The sequence below is a fragment of the Nelusetta ayraudi genome, unplaced genomic scaffold (assembly GCF_046127955.1).
Source record: "Nelusetta ayraudi isolate G7.1 ecotype Tasmania unplaced genomic scaffold, CSIRO-AGI_Nayr_v1 ptg000027l, whole genome shotgun sequence".
Classification (NCBI taxonomy): domain Eukaryota; kingdom Metazoa; phylum Chordata; class Actinopteri; order Tetraodontiformes; family Monacanthidae; genus Nelusetta; species Nelusetta ayraudi.
Genome location: NW_027466077.1, coordinates 2,248,560 through 2,266,557, shown reverse-complemented (window position 1 = coordinate 2,266,557; position 17,998 = coordinate 2,248,560). Strand labels below are relative to the sequence as shown.

At 46.5% G+C, this 17,998-nt stretch overlaps 1 protein-coding gene across 1 annotated transcript in view; it reads right to left on the bottom strand.

Annotated features, from left to right (window-relative positions):
- Positions 1 to 17,998, bottom strand: part of anks1b (ankyrin repeat and sterile alpha motif domain containing 1B) — a 149,699-nt gene that overhangs the window by 33,994 nt on the left and 97,707 nt on the right. The window contains exons 14-17 of the mRNA XM_076030124.1: positions 11,142 to 11,761; positions 10,419 to 10,541; positions 7,262 to 7,331; positions 5,345 to 5,451 (exon numbers count right to left, since the gene is read on the bottom strand). Of these exons, the coding sequence (XP_075886239.1) occupies positions 5,345 to 5,451; positions 7,262 to 7,331; positions 10,419 to 10,541; positions 11,142 to 11,761 (920 nt within the window). The remainder of the gene's footprint in view (positions 1 to 5,344; positions 5,452 to 7,261; positions 7,332 to 10,418; positions 10,542 to 11,141; positions 11,762 to 17,998) is intronic.

Sequence of the window (17,998 nt, the reverse complement as noted above, 5' to 3'; positions counted from 1 at the left end):
TGAAACAAGAAGGAATTTAGGGATAGATTAATCTGAGGCGCCAGGTTACAAAGCACTTGCTGTATCAACATGTCGCTGCTATCTGATAGTGTCAACTGGCCTTCATGCTATGGAGCAGCAGCCCAGGGGATAAAAAACAAACCTTAAACACTGTCGCACGGTGTTGATTTTGAGAGCAAAATTTGATTTAGTTTCAGTGATAGTCTTTTGACTAAAATGTTATTTAGTTCTAGTCAGAATTTAATCATCTAAATTGTTTTAGTTTTAGTTGAGGAGATATCATAATCATTTTAGTCGACTAAAATGAAAGATATATTAGATAGATAGATAGATAGATAGATAGATAGATTTTTTTTCTTTCATATCAACTGTGAAGTGCGTGGGGCCAAACGTCCATCATATTTTTTTGGTTATTGTCTCTATTTAGAAAAAAAATGTTGTTTTCTTCGTCAACAAAATTAACATTGCTATCACTTTGGGCCAAATCCATGTTTAAAAGCAACAATTCCAGTTTCTTCATGACAGACTCCTGCAGTGTAACTCTCCTAAGGGGGCCACTGAGAACACAATAAAGAGATGTTTTCTGCTGCCTGAGACGCGGATGGGAAGATTAATTCCTTGAACCACACGGTTGCTTTTATCAACCCGTGCGTCCTCGCTGCACCCGGCGTGACATCATGTTTCATCTCTTAATTTCGTCTATCCATCTCGCGCTGCGCCACCCGCCTGATATTTATATCCCGATGTTTGAACTCGGCCGAGCTCTGCTCCGGTTTGTTCTCCGGGTTGCCTCGCATCAGACAACAAAAGACAGGAGCGGCTGCGTGAAGACTCATCTCGAATATTCCAACAATTTGTCTAAAGCTGCTTTTGTATTCAGCTCAGGTTTGTGTGTCCAAACCGATGTTGCGTGTTTGATGGCAATGGTGGGTTTTAGCAGGGACATCAGAGGACCCAAGCAAGGTGAAGGGGGGCTCAGTGCCAGCGAGGGTGTAATCTCATAACGACCGCCCGTTAAAGGATATGGGGCACGCAGGAAAGTGAGACAAGGATGCAAACGTTGGGCTTTTAACCAAAGAAAGCCAAGTGACGCGATGAGAGGAATAACTGAGAAGGTTTTGAGATGTGTAAGGAAGAGATTGGAGCTTATTGCTATATATACTGACCACCAGCACTGCTGCGAGGTTGCAGCTTCCTGCTTTCAGTGTGGTTTGTTTGGGACTCATTAGCATAGTTTATAAACAAAACGGAAAGCTGCTTGCAGCTTAGAAACTCCTACAAAGCCTTTAGGCAGGTAAAGGACCAAACGGGACCATTACGAATTGAGTAAATATTTGGCAGAATTAAATCTGACTGAAAGTCTGAACTGTTTCATTGTGAAAGGCCTAAGTTGCATTCGGCAACTGACAGAAATGTGTAAACCAATGGCAGTTTTAATACGTGAGGGTTTATTTATTCTATTTATTTACTTGTTTGATATCTCAGCTATAATCCGTTTTAAATTCCATTCGCAGCAGAAGGCATCCGCTGCTAGAATAAAACCACGGTGCACTATCTATCCAGTGCTAAGCAGGGGGAAAATGATAGCGGCTATCTGGTGAGCGGAGCGGAGCATTTAGCAGCCCAGGGGATATTTCCCTAGGGCCTCACCAAAACGCAAGCAGAGAGTGTATATTGGACTTCAGCGGGAGCCTCAGAACAAGACTTTAAGCCAACGCCGCTGTTGATCTGCGTCTGCTGAGGGCGTAAACAGGCAACGTTTAACCATGTCAGCTTCCCCACGTGACGATGTGTTGTTGCGTTTATTTGGTGCCATCGCTGCCATCCAGTGGACAGGAAAAAAATGGTAAAATTGTAAGGTAAAAGAAATATTTATTCATTCATTGTTGTTCAAGATGATAGAAAAACCTTTTATTGTTAAAGTGATGTTTGGTGAAAGACAGTTGAGGTTGTCACTTTATCCACAAAGCAATTCATTTGTGTTTGGTTCTCAAGTTTTCACTGTATTCCCAAATAAAGGAACTTCATTGTTTATGAAGTTTCATGTGAAGTTTGGTGAAAGTGAGGTTGTCACTTCATTAATCCCAAGAGATTCATCTTTGTCTGGTCAAGAAGACTGTACATGCTGTACAGTCACTTTACTAAACCCAATGAGGATCTACAGTATCTTTCACTTGCACTTCATTCCCAATAGGGCCATTTCTTTGCTATTTTTCTTTGAAAATAAAGATAATATATTTGAAATAATTTATTCCATTGTCTTTTGTATTTTTACCCAAAAAATCTAAATCGAAAATCGGATTTTAAGAGAAAAAAAAAAATCGTGATTTTATTTTTTTCAAAAATCGCCCAGCCCTACAGACACCAGGCTTTGTTTCTGTTAGCGACGCGGCTAATGTATTTTCCCAGCTTTGTAGTCGCGTGATTCCTGCAACGTCCCTTTTGTGGGTGTGTAATTTACGCTAATTTAAAGCCAGTCTCCACGCAGTGTCCTTCATATTCACCACCGTCTCCATGACGACCATTCCGCCCCCTTTGCTATTTGTCTGTCAGTGTAGCAGCACACGTCCTCTGCTGGCTAGTTAAGGTGACCAGACACGCCCACCGCAGCGACCTCCATTAGTGCTAAAAGGTAATGGCTGACTGGAAGGCTCCAACATGCCAGTGTCTTCAAACATGCCTGAACGGTGCCATAGCAGCGACTCCGACACGGACCACCAGCCTGGAGGTCAAATTCATTTGCCAGCCAATCAGATTTACAGAAGAACTTGAACTAGCCATGCGAGAGGCTTTGATTTTCCTAATGCGTTACCAGTCGGAATCCACCCTAAGTGGATTTCCCATGTTGAGTGGTCTTGGAATGAATTTGACCCAAAGCTCTCCTTCAGCAACCCACAACCACAGCTCTGCAAATGCCTCTTTAATTCTTCCGGTGCCTCAGCTGAATCAACATCAATCTGAGGGTTTTCCCAAGGTCGCAAAACAAACAGCAAAAATACAGGTTGATATCAGTTGCCAACCTGCATGCAAGAAAACTCTGTTTTAGTTTTATTCCCAGATGACAGTGGAGGAACCTCATATGAATAATTACTCAAAAAAAAAAACCCTCTATAGATCTCCACAAAACATATTTAGCATTCTGTTTGCAGTCTGCCTGCAAAAAATTCCACTTTTTTTGGAGGGAACGAAAAGAAAATGGTCTCATGGGGTGGAACCAACACCTAAAGGAGGTGTTGGCACGAACCTTGGAGGGGTAATAAGGATACATCAGTGCCTTTCATGACATCACACAGGGCTGCTCAAACTGTGTGTTTTAACATACTCTCTCTGAAAAGTGAAGCACAGTGCCTCTTATTTCAACTTATTTCCATTATCAATTGTGGCCAGAAGGTGCTATTAGGAAACATTTTCACACAAGACAAAGTCCGAGAGAGCCTCTCAGAACAAGTGGCAAAGAGCAACTAGAAAATAAACCAATGAGACAGCATAGATTATCCTTTAAATACCATTTTAAGCTATGATGGGGAGTAAGGCTGGCTCTACTTCCATTTAAAAGTAAGACTATTTTAATGCTAAACATCAAAGTCTGAAATAAAATGAACAGAATGTGCTGAATCCTTATTGAACAAATAGTGACTGCGCTGCACTGCTCTGCAGCCCTTCTGCCTAATTGTTGCATGCGTCCCATCACTGGAATGGTTTTTGTCAGAGAGAGAGCTGGAAACAAGGTCTCTGTTTGCTCGTCGTTGAGCAGCGAGTGGATTTAGTTGGATTCTCAGCAGTAAACTAAGCCTTCAGACAGTTGAGGGGCAGTTCTTCCCTCCAGGGTTCAGCAGAGATGGGAAGGGCTGCCCTTTGAGCAGCTCTCTCATCAGGTGGCCAGAAACAGTTTCCACAGTCTACAGGTGGATGGATGGATGGACCAACGTCTAAGCTTCCATCTAATACATCCTCTGCTATCTCTTCACGTTTTCTGAAGTGGCAGGTAGTTTTTCTCCCGGGAGGCATTTGGGGGCATTTAGGGCATAATCTGCAAGGATTTGGGGGTTTGGTGACACATTTACATGCAACATATGTTTTGAGTATCTTACCATCTATAATTTCCCATTTCTGTCATGCTTTGATTACATTCAAAAAGTGAAGTAAACTTAACAATTTTGTCCATCAATTAAAAATGACACTGGAGAGTTTGGAGCGTGTCAAGTTTCAAGGCAACTTTGCGCCTGCCCGAAACAAATGATTATTAAGAGACGGGGGAAAAAAACACATGGATGCACATTGGCCATGTGTGGCATAAACCCAAGGGGTGGAAGGGGGGGCGGGGGGGGGGGGAGAGAGACAGATTCTATTATTTCCTTCTGTTTCCAAGGAAACCAAATCTACAGCTGCAGGTCAAACTGAGCGGAGGAGCAAAACATGCACGCCAATGCGCTGAAACGCAAACATAAAGCACATGCTCACGCCTGCGTACTTGACTTCCTGCCAGAGAGGGAGGGAGTTTTGCACCAGATTAAATGGGAGAAAGACGCTGCGTCTCGAATGCGTTGAAGTGTGTTTCCCGCCCCCACAGCAGCAATCTGCAGGTGAGGATAAACTCTTACACTCAGCATCCCTCTGCTGTGTCTCCCATTTTTCTGTCACCGCTGCAGTTTCCACCTCCCCAACCAGCATCATCCTCTTTGCAAGCCCCCTGGCTACGAGTCTTAGCAGCCCACGCTTGTGTCTACACCCACGGGAGAAATCCAGAGCACTCTGACCCACCGTGCTTTCCTTCCTACGTCACCATGGATAAATCGTGGGGCCGGCGGCGCTAATGAAACAGAACAAGGTTGCGCCCCGGTCCCGCAGGCTACAGGTGGTCTGGTCTTGTCAGCCAATCCCGGAGAAACCCTGCCCACTGCCTGGCTTGCCTTTCATTTCACAGAGAGCATGTGTGTGTGTGTGTGTGTGTGTGTGTGTGTGTGTGTGTGTGTGTGTGTGTGTCTGCAGCTTGACGATGGAAGATGTGGCGTAGGATTTCTGTGCGTGGGTGGACCTCGCATTGCATCAGTGGGGAGAGGCGGCGACGAGAAGGAAGGAATGGAGGGAGGATAGAGGAGATGATACGGGAGGGGAGTAAATCAAATCAATACAGAGCAGCGTGCGGGAGAAGACGCCAATCGCTGCATGTGAAATGAAAGAAAATGATTTGCACCCTGAGTAACAGGGGCTGGCATCTCTTGCAAAAGAGAGCGAAAAAAAAAAAAAGATCAAAAGACAATTCTGCCCCGATCCTCAACTTCTTGCACCAAGTGCAAGACCACGTCCCTCCTCGGGGTAAAACTTAGGGGAAAAACACACTCACCATGAACTGCACGTTGTCGAACCCATTGGCCAGCAGGTGGTTCTCATACTGGACCAGGCCGATGGAGTCCAGCCACTGACCCACGGACTGCAGCGGGCAGCGGGGACCTATGAGAGGGTGCAGAGGCAAACGCTTGAGCAGGGAGTAGCCGTCCACGCGGTAGCAGCGGCAGTCCGGCTGAGACAGCTGGCACTGCCACATCATGTTGTGGCGGGCAAAGTGGCTGTCAAAGGAGCCCGCCATGCTTTCTCAAGAGTCTCGAAGAGGGTGAAGGCAGCGGGAAGAGGAGAGGGGTGGGGATGGGGGGTAGGGACTGGGAGGAGGAGGAGGAGCGGGGGAGGCTAGGCTCGAGGCATGGCGAGGGGGGAGGTCAGCATGCAGGGGTGACGGCAGGTTAAAGAGCAGCAGGCGTCCAGATGCTGCTGCTGCTGCTGCTGCGGCTGCAGCTTTCTCCTGAATAAAGCCAGCGGTGGATGATGTTGAGAAGAACAGGGGGGCGATGGGGAATTGGGGGGAGGGTCGAGGCTGAAGTTGTATCCAGAAAAAAGGAGCGTCTGTCCCGAGGATTAAATCCCTGCCAGAGGTGGGAGTCCAGAGCTGAGCCGGGGCTGTAGATCCGCCAGCCGGGAGGAGGAGAAGAAGGAGGAGGACGAGGAGGAGGAGGAGGAGGAGGAGGAGAGGAGCTGCAGACGACGGTGTTGCGCCTTTGACGCTCGCAGCACAACAGAGCCGAGCAGCGCAGCGCAGCAGCAGCAGCCGCTTCTCCGTTCAGCTGTTGCGCTCGCTCGGCTGCTCCCCTGAGCATGTGTGTTCCTGCATCCCAGTGTGTGTGTGTGTGTGTGTGTGTGTGTGTGTGTGTGTGTGTGTGTGTGTGAGAAAGAGAGAGAGCGCTGCTGTAGATTTCTCTTTATCAAGTACTCCCACTCATCTGTATGCTTCTGCAGACTCCCCTCTCTCTTTCTCTCCCTCCCTCCCTCCTTCCTCCACGCACTGCTTTCTTCTCTCTCTCTCTCTCTCTCTCTCTCTCTCCACTCTTCCTCTGTCTACCTCCCGTCTATCTTCACTGGGGCTGTCGATCGCCACGCTGCTCTCTCTCTCTCTCCGTATATCTGGCGCGCTCTGCTGATAATAGCCATCAGAGCGGCACCAGCTCCTTTGTCTACAAGAAGCAGAGCTCCCTCCTACCCATACACACACTCTGCAGAGAGTGCACATACACACATCCACAGTTTAAAGCTCGTCTCGTCTGTGCGCTCAGTGTGTGTGTGTGTCAGGGTTGGGGTTGGGGGCAGGAAAATGAATGTGTGTCGTGGATTTTCTGGGGCTCCAATACTCAAGCAGAAACGATTACGCCTCACTTTTTCCATGCTTTTCTATCATTTAGGACGAGATGAGGCAGGGAAACAGGTCGAAAAGGTCTCATGTTTTGGCCTTGCTGATGTTCCATCAACTGTCCACGTTTCATAGGTTCAGAGCTACAGTCTGCAGCAGTAAAATTCTTTTAACCATTTATCTTTTCCCCCAAGGACTGACACAATCTAAAAATAAAATACAAACACATTTGGCAAATGTGCTTCTGATATTCATCACTGTTTCAGCAATATTACAAACACTCACAGTCATAATAGTTAGTTGATTAGCCAAACAGGGTGAACACAGCATTTCGGAAATCCTGGCCAACAAATCTTTGATGTCTATATACATTAAGATAAATATCACCTAATTATACTAATCTAGGTGTTCCAAACTATATGTGTGGTTCAGTCTTTGACTTTTCCTCACATTACTGGTTGCCTTGAGGTTTATCTTACTGGTCTGCTTTTAAATGGCATCTTTTTTTTTTGTGCCAAGAATTCTGTTTCCACTTGGTCTGAATTCTAATGAAGCATAATTGTTGTGTGCATGTTTGTATCTCACCTGGCGCGTCTTCCTTGATGTCCAGCCCACTGCCTATCCCCGCTCCGATGGAGCTCATGATCTTGTCGATCTGACAGGAACAAGGAGAAACCACAGCAGGGTTACACAGGCGTATAGAAAGTGGTAAAAGTGGCGAAAAATCACTTATTTCCCGGAAACAGGGCTAACTCCTATTTCTGGATTTCTCGAGTGTCAAATAGCGCGATGACGACGGCAGGCAGCTCCTGGAGAGTCAGTTATTCTCCCCTGTGGATTGAGCAGAGGAGCAAAAGGGGGTGCGCTTGGAGCACAGAATCTGTGCTTGGAGGTGCTGCGGCTTCGTTAGTGTCTGGCTGCTGGCTGTCGACCAGACATCTCTGACCCCAGACCTGCTGTTAACTGCTCAACTATGCTGGCCGCACATTTATCCACCTGCCGGGCCCGTGGGCTCGACACAGGTCAGAGACGACGGCGCCTGCAGCGACAAAGTGCTGGTATGCTTGTCACTGGATGAAGGTAAAGGTTTTCTATTTTCTTAAAGGAGCTAATAATTAAAGCTTTACAAAGGAGGATTTATTAATATATTTGATATTAGAGTGCAACTCAAAAATTTCTGATTCAAAATTTGCCATCACTTGCTGCGTTTCCATGACTAGAATTGTGCAAAACAGAAATATTGCAATAAAAAACTGGTCATTGAAAGCCCTAAACTTGGAAAAACTCTCAAATACAGCTGAAAGGTTTTGACGCTCTCATGAGGTGGTTTTTCAGACATATCCATGTAGAGGTATATCGCAAAAAGGTTATGGAAATACATATTTTTGCATTTCCAAGTCAGACTTGAATGGCATTTGGGTTAGGCTAAGGGTTTTAGAATTAGGGTTAGGGCTTTGGGGTTCCTCATGTGCTAGAAGCCCCAAATTTGACGTAGGTGTCTCTCTGGGGCTCCTGATGAAAAAGCAAGTGGCAAAGTTGACTTTTGAACCCATAGACTTGCATGGCATTAGGGTTAGGGTTACTGCTGGAATTCGGGTTAGGGTTACGCTGAAGGCTGAAATCAGGGTTAGGATTTCCGCATGGGTGAGAAGCCCCAAATTTGACGTTGGTGTCTCTCTGGGAATCCGGATGAAAAAGCAAGTGGCCCTGTGTCTCTAGGACAAAGTTGACTTTTGACCCCATAGATTTGCATGGCATTAGAGTTACGCTTAAGGCTGAAATTAGGGTTAGGGTTACGCTGAAGGCTGAAGTTAGGGTTAGGGTTTCGGGGGTTCGCATAGGTTAGAAGCCCCAAATTTGACGTGGGTGTCTCTCGGGGGCTCCTGATGAAAAAGCAAGTGGCCCTGTGTCTCTAGGACAAAGCTGACTTTTGACCCCATAGACTTGCATGGCATTAGGGTTACGCTTAAGGCTGAAATTAGGGTTAGGGTTTCGTGGTTTCACATGGGTTAGAAGCCCCAAATTTGGCGTGGGTGTCTCTCGGGGGCTCCTGATGAAAAAGCAAGTGGCCCCGTGTCTCTAGGACAAAGTTGACTTTTGACCCTCATAGACTTGCATGGCATTAGGGTTATGCTTAAGGCTGAAATTAGGGTTAAGGTTTTGCATGGGTTAGAAGCCCCAAATTTGACGTGTGTGTCTCTCTGGGGCTCCTGATGAAAAAGCAAGTGGCCCTGTGTCTCTAGGACAAAGTTGACTTTTGACCCCATAGACTTGCATGGCATTAGAGTTACGCTTAAGGCTGAAATTAGGGTTAGGGTTACGCAGAAGGCTGAAATTAGGGTTAGGGTTTCGGGGTTCCGCATGCGCTAGAAACCCCAAATTTGACGTGGGTGTCTCTCGGGGGCTACTGATGAAAAATACGGTGGCTCTGTGTCTCTCGGACAAAGTTGACTTTTGACCCTTATAGACTTGGATGGCATTAGGGTTACGCTCAAGGCTGAAATTAGGGTTAGGGTTTTGGGGTTTCTCATTTTTTAGAAGGCCCAAATTTGGTAAATCTCTTTGGACCAGACTTCACAAGAATTACGGCTCATGTGCCTCACACCATCCAATGGAAACACCTGCCAATTGCAATTGTATTTTGTCGAAATTTGAGAAATATTGCTTTTATTTAGCAAAAAAAATGGAAGCGCAGCTACAGCTGCTTCCTGCACGCTGCCGTTGTCTTCCCCCATGTCTCTATCATTTGGCTCTCATGTGATCATGTTATTCAGAGGAATAAAAAAAAAAACCCTCAATGATCACATCAAGCACATATTTATGGGATCTGAGTGCATCAACATCTCGCTGAAGGCTTTTAATTACCATCAGGTTGCCGCCGATCCGACGCTTCAGCAAATTCCAAGGTGAAGCCAGATTAAAAACTGGGATTTGTAACACGCACACAAACCACCTCAATTACGCCTACTCTGCTAATGAGAGAGGATATCTTTGCGTCGGCTGGCCACGGGGGGGGACATCCCTCCCCTCGCCACTGCTAATAATGAAACTTTTCTGACAAGCGTGTGCCGCAAATAGAGCAACCCCGTGTTTTCTTTACATCGCCGCGCCCCCCCTGAAGCCACGCAACCCGGTCCTCCTGTAGCTGGCAATTAAACAGGAAAGGTCGCCTTAATTGCAGAGAATGATGCCAAGTTCCATATGGTAATTCATCACCATCAGCAGGCCGATTAAGACATAATGAAGGCACACGTGCAGATGTGCAAAGACGCTCATGACCATGAGCGTTATTTTAAGAATAGTGCCATCAATTGGTACGTCCTAGTGAGATAAAATTTCGTAAGAGTGTTTAACCAAGCCCTATGTCAATATTGACCACAGAGATTAGGCTAACGTGTCTGTGAGCCAACAGTGTATTAGGCATTTACAGGGTAAAAAGGAAGAAGAAGTAGAAAAAGCAGATTCAAGGCTGAAACGCAATAAGCTCAAACAAAGCCCCTCAGCCATAGTGTTCTGTAACAGCAAAAGCACTTTAGGGCGAGAAGTTTGTCTTCCCTGCAGATCCACAGCTCATTTTGAAAAGAAAATCAATAGAAGAGCAACTTAAAATAGCAAAAGGCTGCTTGTGAACAGGTGGACTGAAAAGAGTCAAGTTTGTGGGTCTAAATGATTGCTCTAAATTCTATTTGATTTAAAGTATCCAATAATAAAGCGCAAGCATGCAGAATGTTTTCCTTCTAACCTCTTCCCATTCAGCAGTGAAGGAGGGCGTCCTCTCCAGTCTCCCCCCAGGACTGGCACCTTCCTCTGGGCTGGGGCTTCCAGGACCCTGGCCACGTGAACCAGACCCCCAACTGTGCTCCTCCTGGATGAATGTAAAACAACAAAGAAGCTTGAATAATAATCCACAGTTGCACACACAATGATCTTGTTGAATTTAACACTCAATTTAACACTCAGGCGACAAGTGTTGCTCGGCCGATCTACAACTTGATTCTTTGACAACTCACAAGCCATGTTTGTATTACGGTCCCTTTAATCACACAGAAGTATGTTTAACGTGAAATGTATTCACGGGAGGCTGAAGAAGAGGTCTCAGAAAATGTGCTGCACTCTGGCCCACTTCAGCAAGATATTTAATTGGCCGTGTTGCCTTCTGTAGCTTTCTGAAGTGGGTCTGCATGATACAGCAAGATGCAAACTACCTCCGCAGCTGCATTATTTATACTCGTGAATATTTACAATTAATGCTTTGGCTTTCATGGAGGGGTGAGATCGCTATGCTGACCTGGACTTTTTAGACAAAGTTTGAGGCTCTGGGACAAAATGTGCCTACATGTTTTCCTTGGTTTCTTGAAGAAAAAAAATCCCCAAAACTTAGATTAGATGGATGAGTTCAATTAAAACACATTTTCTCTTCTTGACATGAGCTTTATGGAAAAAAACCTTCTCAGCAACAGCTTACTTGGATGGGAGAAACGGCCACCAGGTTGGAGTCAGACTTGGACAGGGACTTGGACAGCTGCAGGTCCAGCACGCTACGAGGCATGGACCTCATCCTCCCCAGGGTGCAGGTTCCCTCCTCAAAGCCGGCACCCAGCGAACCGGCCTTGGGAGAGCCGCCTGTCTGGATCCCCTGAAACTCTGGAACTTCTCCGTTTTGCCCGGAGTGCGAGGAGGAGGGCGGGCGTCCCAGCGTGGACCAGCCGCGCTGCTGATCCACCTGCTCACAGTTCCTGGCCGGGGCCTGGTCCTGGTTGACCTTTGTGTGGAAGACAGTCCGGTAGACCACCTGCTGCTTCCGGGGTTCGTCTGCGCTCGTCTGCGGCTCGCTTCCAGTCCTGGGGAAGACCTTTGCCGCTCCTGCGCCAATCACAATGCTGAACTCGGGAGGCTGCAGCAGGCCGCTCTGGCAGTCGGCGGAAGAGTAGGCGCGCTGCTTGTGGTTGTAGAGATGGTAGGGCGTATCGGGGGTTTCACAAGCCGGCGAAGAGCCGTGCAGGAGGCCGGCAAACTCCTCGGGGATGCGGCTCTTCCTGCGGTCCTCCGGGGGAGGAGCAGAGTCCTGCTGGTATGAGCCGTCGTCTGCTGGGAAGGCACAGGAGACAAAAAGACAGCGTTGGATTCAATCCAGTGGTCCAGTCCAAGAGAGAGTTAGGCAGCCCAAGCAAAGCACACAGTTATCAAATGTACAAAGCCAGAGAGCGGAGGGAACAACAACCTGAGCTGCAAACACAAAGACAGAAACCAAACAATAAATCTTGTGCCCGTCTGTCAAAAAAGCTGCTTGTTTCTCCGAGGGGAAACTGAACAGAAGAACTCCTGACTTTGATTTCACAGTTGGGAAGGGGGGATGCAAAGTGTGTGAACTTGTGCAGGAACGCATGAACGCACGGAGGCAGACGGTCTCAACACAACTGACTGAGTGCTGGAGGTGCATTCAAGGCCCCCGCGACCCGTCTGAGTGCACTGCCCTGGAAAGAAAAGAGGCTGAGAGCTCCTTTGGATTTTTTCCTGTACATTAGCGATTGTGTAATCATAAGATGCGCAGCTGTCTGAGAGCGCATGACAGTGTGTGTGTGTGTGTGTCCGCCTGACACGGCACGGCGTCTGTCGGTGTGCAGATGCCTCCGCTCACATCCGCAAACAAGTTTCACCTCAGGGCACGCGACTCATCTCGAATGTTAAAACGATGTCAATCCCTCCTGATGACAGGATGCACAGAGCATCCACACTCCTCTCATTATTTGTTACGGGTGCGGGGATACATTTTCAATCCGATAACGAGGCGGGAGACAAACAGCAACAGTGTGTTCCTCATTCTCCCTATTATTTAAAGTTGGTACATAGTGTGACTGAGAATACACTCAAAATCTATTGAGTTTAACTCGTTTGTGTGTCGGCTTGCCAGAGCTCACACACCTTGCAATCCCATGGCCACTCAAATGAATGGAAAAAATGTCCGTTCACACAGAATTTATGTGTAAATCCACAGTTGCAATCATAACTGTCACTTGGATAATTGCATGTAGCCCTTGCTGCTACCTACCCCGCAAGATGCGAACTGGATTAACAACACACACACACACTCACACACACGCACACACACACACACACACACACACACACACACACACACAGCCAATTTATGCTGTGACATAATGATATGTGTGCAGAATTTTGCACAAAACACAAAAAAATACTTTTTTAAAAAAGCAGAAAAATTACTTAAAGGCAACAATGCATATTTCCTTTCCACTGCAGAGGAGCAAGAAATATTCACATCCATCTTTGGAAGTGCCAAACATCAGCTGGTGGATTCTGGAAGGTGGAAAATCTTGACTCATCCTCAAAAGAACTGCAGCCTGAACTGAAATCGTCATTTCCTGCTTTCGGTGAAAGCTCTTTAGTCGTGACTAATCCTCGACATTTTACAGGTTAAACATGAACAAGTGGCTGAGAGACTAGAGCGAGTGCACAGCGAGTCGACTTTTGAACTCAGCACTTCACACTAATCTCTCGTTCATTTTTTTTAAAACCCTTATGTGATTATGTGTACATTGTTTTTAATAGTAAAACAAATGCATTGAAACCTGTAAATTTTCTTGGAAAATGAAAAATCCTCTGTTTTGGCCGCACCGCGAAAACATCAAGTGATGCAGTCTGACAGTTTGTAGACGTTCTCTCCGTCATGTGCATCTCATCCCTGCGACTCGTCTCATTTCGTAAATCCACCGCCGCTCTCGTCGTGCTTCTCCGCTTTTTTTTTTTAATTAATTTATTTTTTTCTTTTTAATGGCGTGAGCCGTTGGCAACAGGTGAGCCTGTTGGTCGCCATGGCAACACAGAGCGCCAGCACGAGCATGTTTTCGGGTGGTTAAGTGCCTCTGGCCTTCTCTGGAACAAGGAGTGGGGAAGGGACTGATAAACACAGCGATCAAACCCGCGTTTATTTTTCCAGACAAAGAAAATGAGAGAGATGCATTGTGGATGTTTAACTAACGCATCAGTGCAGAAATAAATGGCTTGATGGATTTTTCTTGAAAAGCTCCCAGAAAAAGGAGAAGATGGGAGACATAAAGCCTACATAGAACAGCTTAACATCTAAAACCTGCGTCGGCTGAATTGTGAGATGGATAATAGCCGAGAGCTCTTGCTCCTTTTCTCCGTAGCCTGCCAACAATCAATAGTCTTCTCCGGCGTACATATTCAACCTTCATAGATCACGTTGCCGCTGTGTCTTATGATGAGTGTGTGTCTGTGTCTTACCCGGGCTTGTGAGCCGCTATCAAGCTAATAGGCCGTCGCCGTGCACATGAAACAAACCCAGTCGTCCTGCCTGACACTGTTTGAAAATCAGGTGGTGCGACGGCGGCCGCGTCACTCTGCATGCCTGCATATTTTCTTGTGCAAGAACTGCGCAAACATACGCTGACACATTCACGTGCCGCGACATGCACATGTGCAGCCCACAGAACGACTGGTATTCGCATGCAACCAAGTCAGGTAGGTTCGAGTCGCTCTTCACTGAAGTTCAGTACGCTAAAGAGATGTGATCACTAATCTCTTCAAATACCATCATCGCTCACTGCTGATTTGTAACTATGAACAGCACTCACTGAGGCTGTAAGCTTGGTGTGCGTGTGTGTGTGTGTGTGTGTGTGTGTGTGTGTGTGTGTGTGTGTGTGTGTGTGTGTGTGTGTGTGTGTGTGTGAAGACTGTAAAGTCTTCCCTTCCTCAACGCAACTTAAGCTAGTTTTGTCCCGTGTGTCAACACATGCAGCCAGGAGTCCCATGAGTCACCTAACGTGCCCTGCAGCGTCATGTTGGGGATGCACAGTGGATTCATGCGGCAACAGTGTGAAGCCTCCTGTGTTAGTTTTGGGGCAGCCAGAGCAGATGAAGGTGTGGTGAACGCTGCCTTCCAAATGGATGAAGATCATGGTTGAGTTGACAGTCTGAACGTGTGACTCTTAGCCCTGGACCAGCTAGCCGGAGTTTGTTTTTTTTCTCACGCTAAAGCCGGCGTCACTCATCAGCTTCCTTAACCTGACCAAACAGGGACTGGCACTCCTCCACTTGGTCCTTTATTATTATATGACTTCACCAACATCCTAGTTATCGCAGGGCTAAACTGAAGGCTTCCTGACAAGCAGAAAAATCCCAAAAACCACCAGTTTGCATTTGGTATGAGAACATCTACACTACCAGTCAAAAGGTTGGACACACCTTCTCATGCAATTTTTTTTTTTATCTTTACAACTTCCTACACTGCAGAAAGATAGTGAAGACATCAAATATACAGGCAAGATATATGTAATGATGCAGCAAAGAAAAACACGTTCAAAAACTCTAAATATGCTTTTTACGAAAGGTGGCTATTTTGAAGATTTTAAATGTAAAAAGTGTTTGAGTTATTTTACACTTTTATTGTTTCCTACATAATTCCATGTGTTCATGCATAGTTTTGATGAGAAAGTGCAATGTCAATAGTCATGAGAATGAAAGAAAAGACAATAAATTCACAGGGTGTGTCCAAGCATTTGACTGGCGGTGTGTATCATCATGTAACATCTATCACTTCAAGCATTTTGGCGTCATATCCCACGGAGGGATATTCAAGAGGCGGAATGTCTCTCAGCAACCATGGCAGCCGAGCAAAAAGGAGCAGGCGCTTGAGGCTTAAAAGGTGAAATGGAGGTAGAGACTTAAAATTGGCTATTTGGGTGAGTATAGGGGACAATTTAGATGAAAGGGCAAAAGAGTTATAGTGAGGTGAGCTGGATCACAGAAACTGGGAGGGTGGGAGACCACGAGAGCGACTTCAGTGAGGGCACTGAGGTAAAAGGAAAGCGAGGGGCCGGTGGTGAGCACACAGCGCTGAATGACAGGTGGAAGAAGAGACGGGGAAGTGGGCAAGACATGGAGAGAGCGGCTGGAGAAATAAGGGAGTGACAGAATGAAGGATGGTCGGTGAGCCCAAGAGGATTTAAAGAAGGGAGATACACGGGCTGGAGGTCGAGAGGAATCAGACTGATTTGATCTGATCTTGCAAAGTGACGCCACTCACACAGCACCAGGGCAAACATAAGAGAACTGTTGTTTTGTTTATACTGAATCCTGGAGGGAAGCGATCAAACACGTGAAGCAGTAAGAGTTATTGTCCCTGTGTTTGAAATTCTTCCCTAGAGTTTCTTCCAGATTTAATAAACACATGCCCTCGTTCGATGTCGATCTCTCTGATGAGAAGGACGAAACAGTATTTTCTGAGAATATTTTTCACACGATTATATTTTGTGTTAATGTCTGTCGATCTGCCCTTCAGCACAACTTTTTGTGGTGTAAAACTGCAATATGGACCTCTTCTTTTTTCATTTGCCTTTTTCATTTGTAGTAAAAGACTGTAAATGAACTGCTAATGGATAAATGTCGCAGTGCTTCTCACGATTGGACGTGTGTGTGTGTGTGTGTGTGTGTGTGTGTGTGTGTGTGTGTGTGTGTGTGTGTGTTGTAACAGTGGGGAGGGGCTGGGCGATGATCAAAACATGTGAAAGCAGAGTGTCCGTGGCTCTGTGTCTTGTACCGCGGCTCAGGCTGTTATTAAAAAGTGCGCAGTAATATCTGAGCTGTCACTCAGGCCGCCGAGGAGCGGCGGAGCTCTATTTCCTGAGCCACGCTGGCCAGAATGATTCCCTATCAGCTTCCTGAGCCCCAGGTGCTCAGCTGCACAAACACACCCACAATAGAGCGCTGGCGTTGGACTCGGGCGGGGCGATGCTGGGATTTCCGAGTACACGGTGTACAAGCTTAAGTCTTAGTTAATGAGCCTAGGTGTGGTTCAGGTGAAAACAAATAAAACTGTTCCAAGGTATCAGGTGAAGCAAAAACTTTTTAACGCGGCTGGAAAGTACAGTCGCAAGAGGTTTGATTTTATAACAGATGTAAATGATAATGGAACAAGATGAGAGCAGGTCAGCCTCCCTCCGCCTCTGAGAACTTCACTCTGTGCCTGACAGCCTGCAAGCACCTAAACGCCGGCCCGGAGGCGCCGAGGGGCCATCCGCGAATACGGAACTCCATTCCCCATTCGAGTGAGTTGACGATATTGCCACGGCAACTGGCTCGCCTCCTGCAGAAACCCATTTTTCAAGTCTCCTGAAGTCGGGAGTGATGGCAGTTCCTCCCGCTCATTGAATTTGCTCATTGAAATTCCATTTGTGTGCGTGTGTGTGTGTGTGTGTGTGTGTGTGTGTGTATGTGTGTCTTTAGCCAGATGGAGAGTTAAATGTAATGCAGTGACGGTCTGTGATGTACTGTCGGTGTATGGCTGAGTGAACAATGTGCGATTTTAGGCATTAAAAAAACTTTTTTTTTCACTTTCTATACTTGTTAATAGGGTCTATATATAACTGCATATTTAACTCTTTGTTTGCAGCCTCCTGCTGAAACTGTAGCTTGGAAGCTTCCACATGTTTGGAAGAAGGCAAAAATAAGGTGGAGCCAACACCTGGCTGGGTGTGAACTTTATGACCTGGAGAGGTAGCAGGTATCTTTTCCCCTTGTGATGTCACAAATGTCCAGTTTACAGATATGTGTGTTTTGACACAGACAGTGGGTAGACTTTATTCACTGACATGCTGGAGACGCAGACTGTTACAATATTGGTATATGCTGTACTTGCATTTGTGGTTTGTCCGGTCGGTCAGGTCATGAAGTCTCAAAAGTTACTGCTGCTCAATGAGACCTGCAAAGCAGATGAGCTTTTTTTTTCCCTCTCTGCAGTTCATTTCAGTTTGTTTCTCTTTTAGTATTTCCAACCAAGTCTGACTTGGACTCATTTGTGTTTGAAGCCTCCAAACTTGAGTCATGGTCACCTTCACCGGCTGCGCTTTGGCACAACCAAGATTTGAGCACCAACGAGCACCAACATCTCAGCGCAGCTACGTTTGTATTTCAATATGGAAAAGAAGGGGAAAAAAAAGGTTTTTTTGGACGGTGGACAGACAGTTTGGGCTGTGCTAGCACAGCTGCCTGAAGAGACATTAAACGGTACAAGCGCTGAGAATGTGTGATCAAAAGCGCGTTCTCATTAATAAAACTGTGGCGTTAATTAGTGCTTCGCCTCGGAGGGCAGCACGATTTGGAGAGGACTCTTTACTACACAGACTGGCAGCCTCTGAGGGTGCAAGACTGTGAAAGCCACTCAGCACCACGGAGGTGTCGATCTGGCTTTGTCATAATCTCTAGACACACCAAGAGGCAGAATATTAGGCGCCTGTCATCGGGAAGCAGTGCTGGATCCTTTTGAAAACACAGAAATTG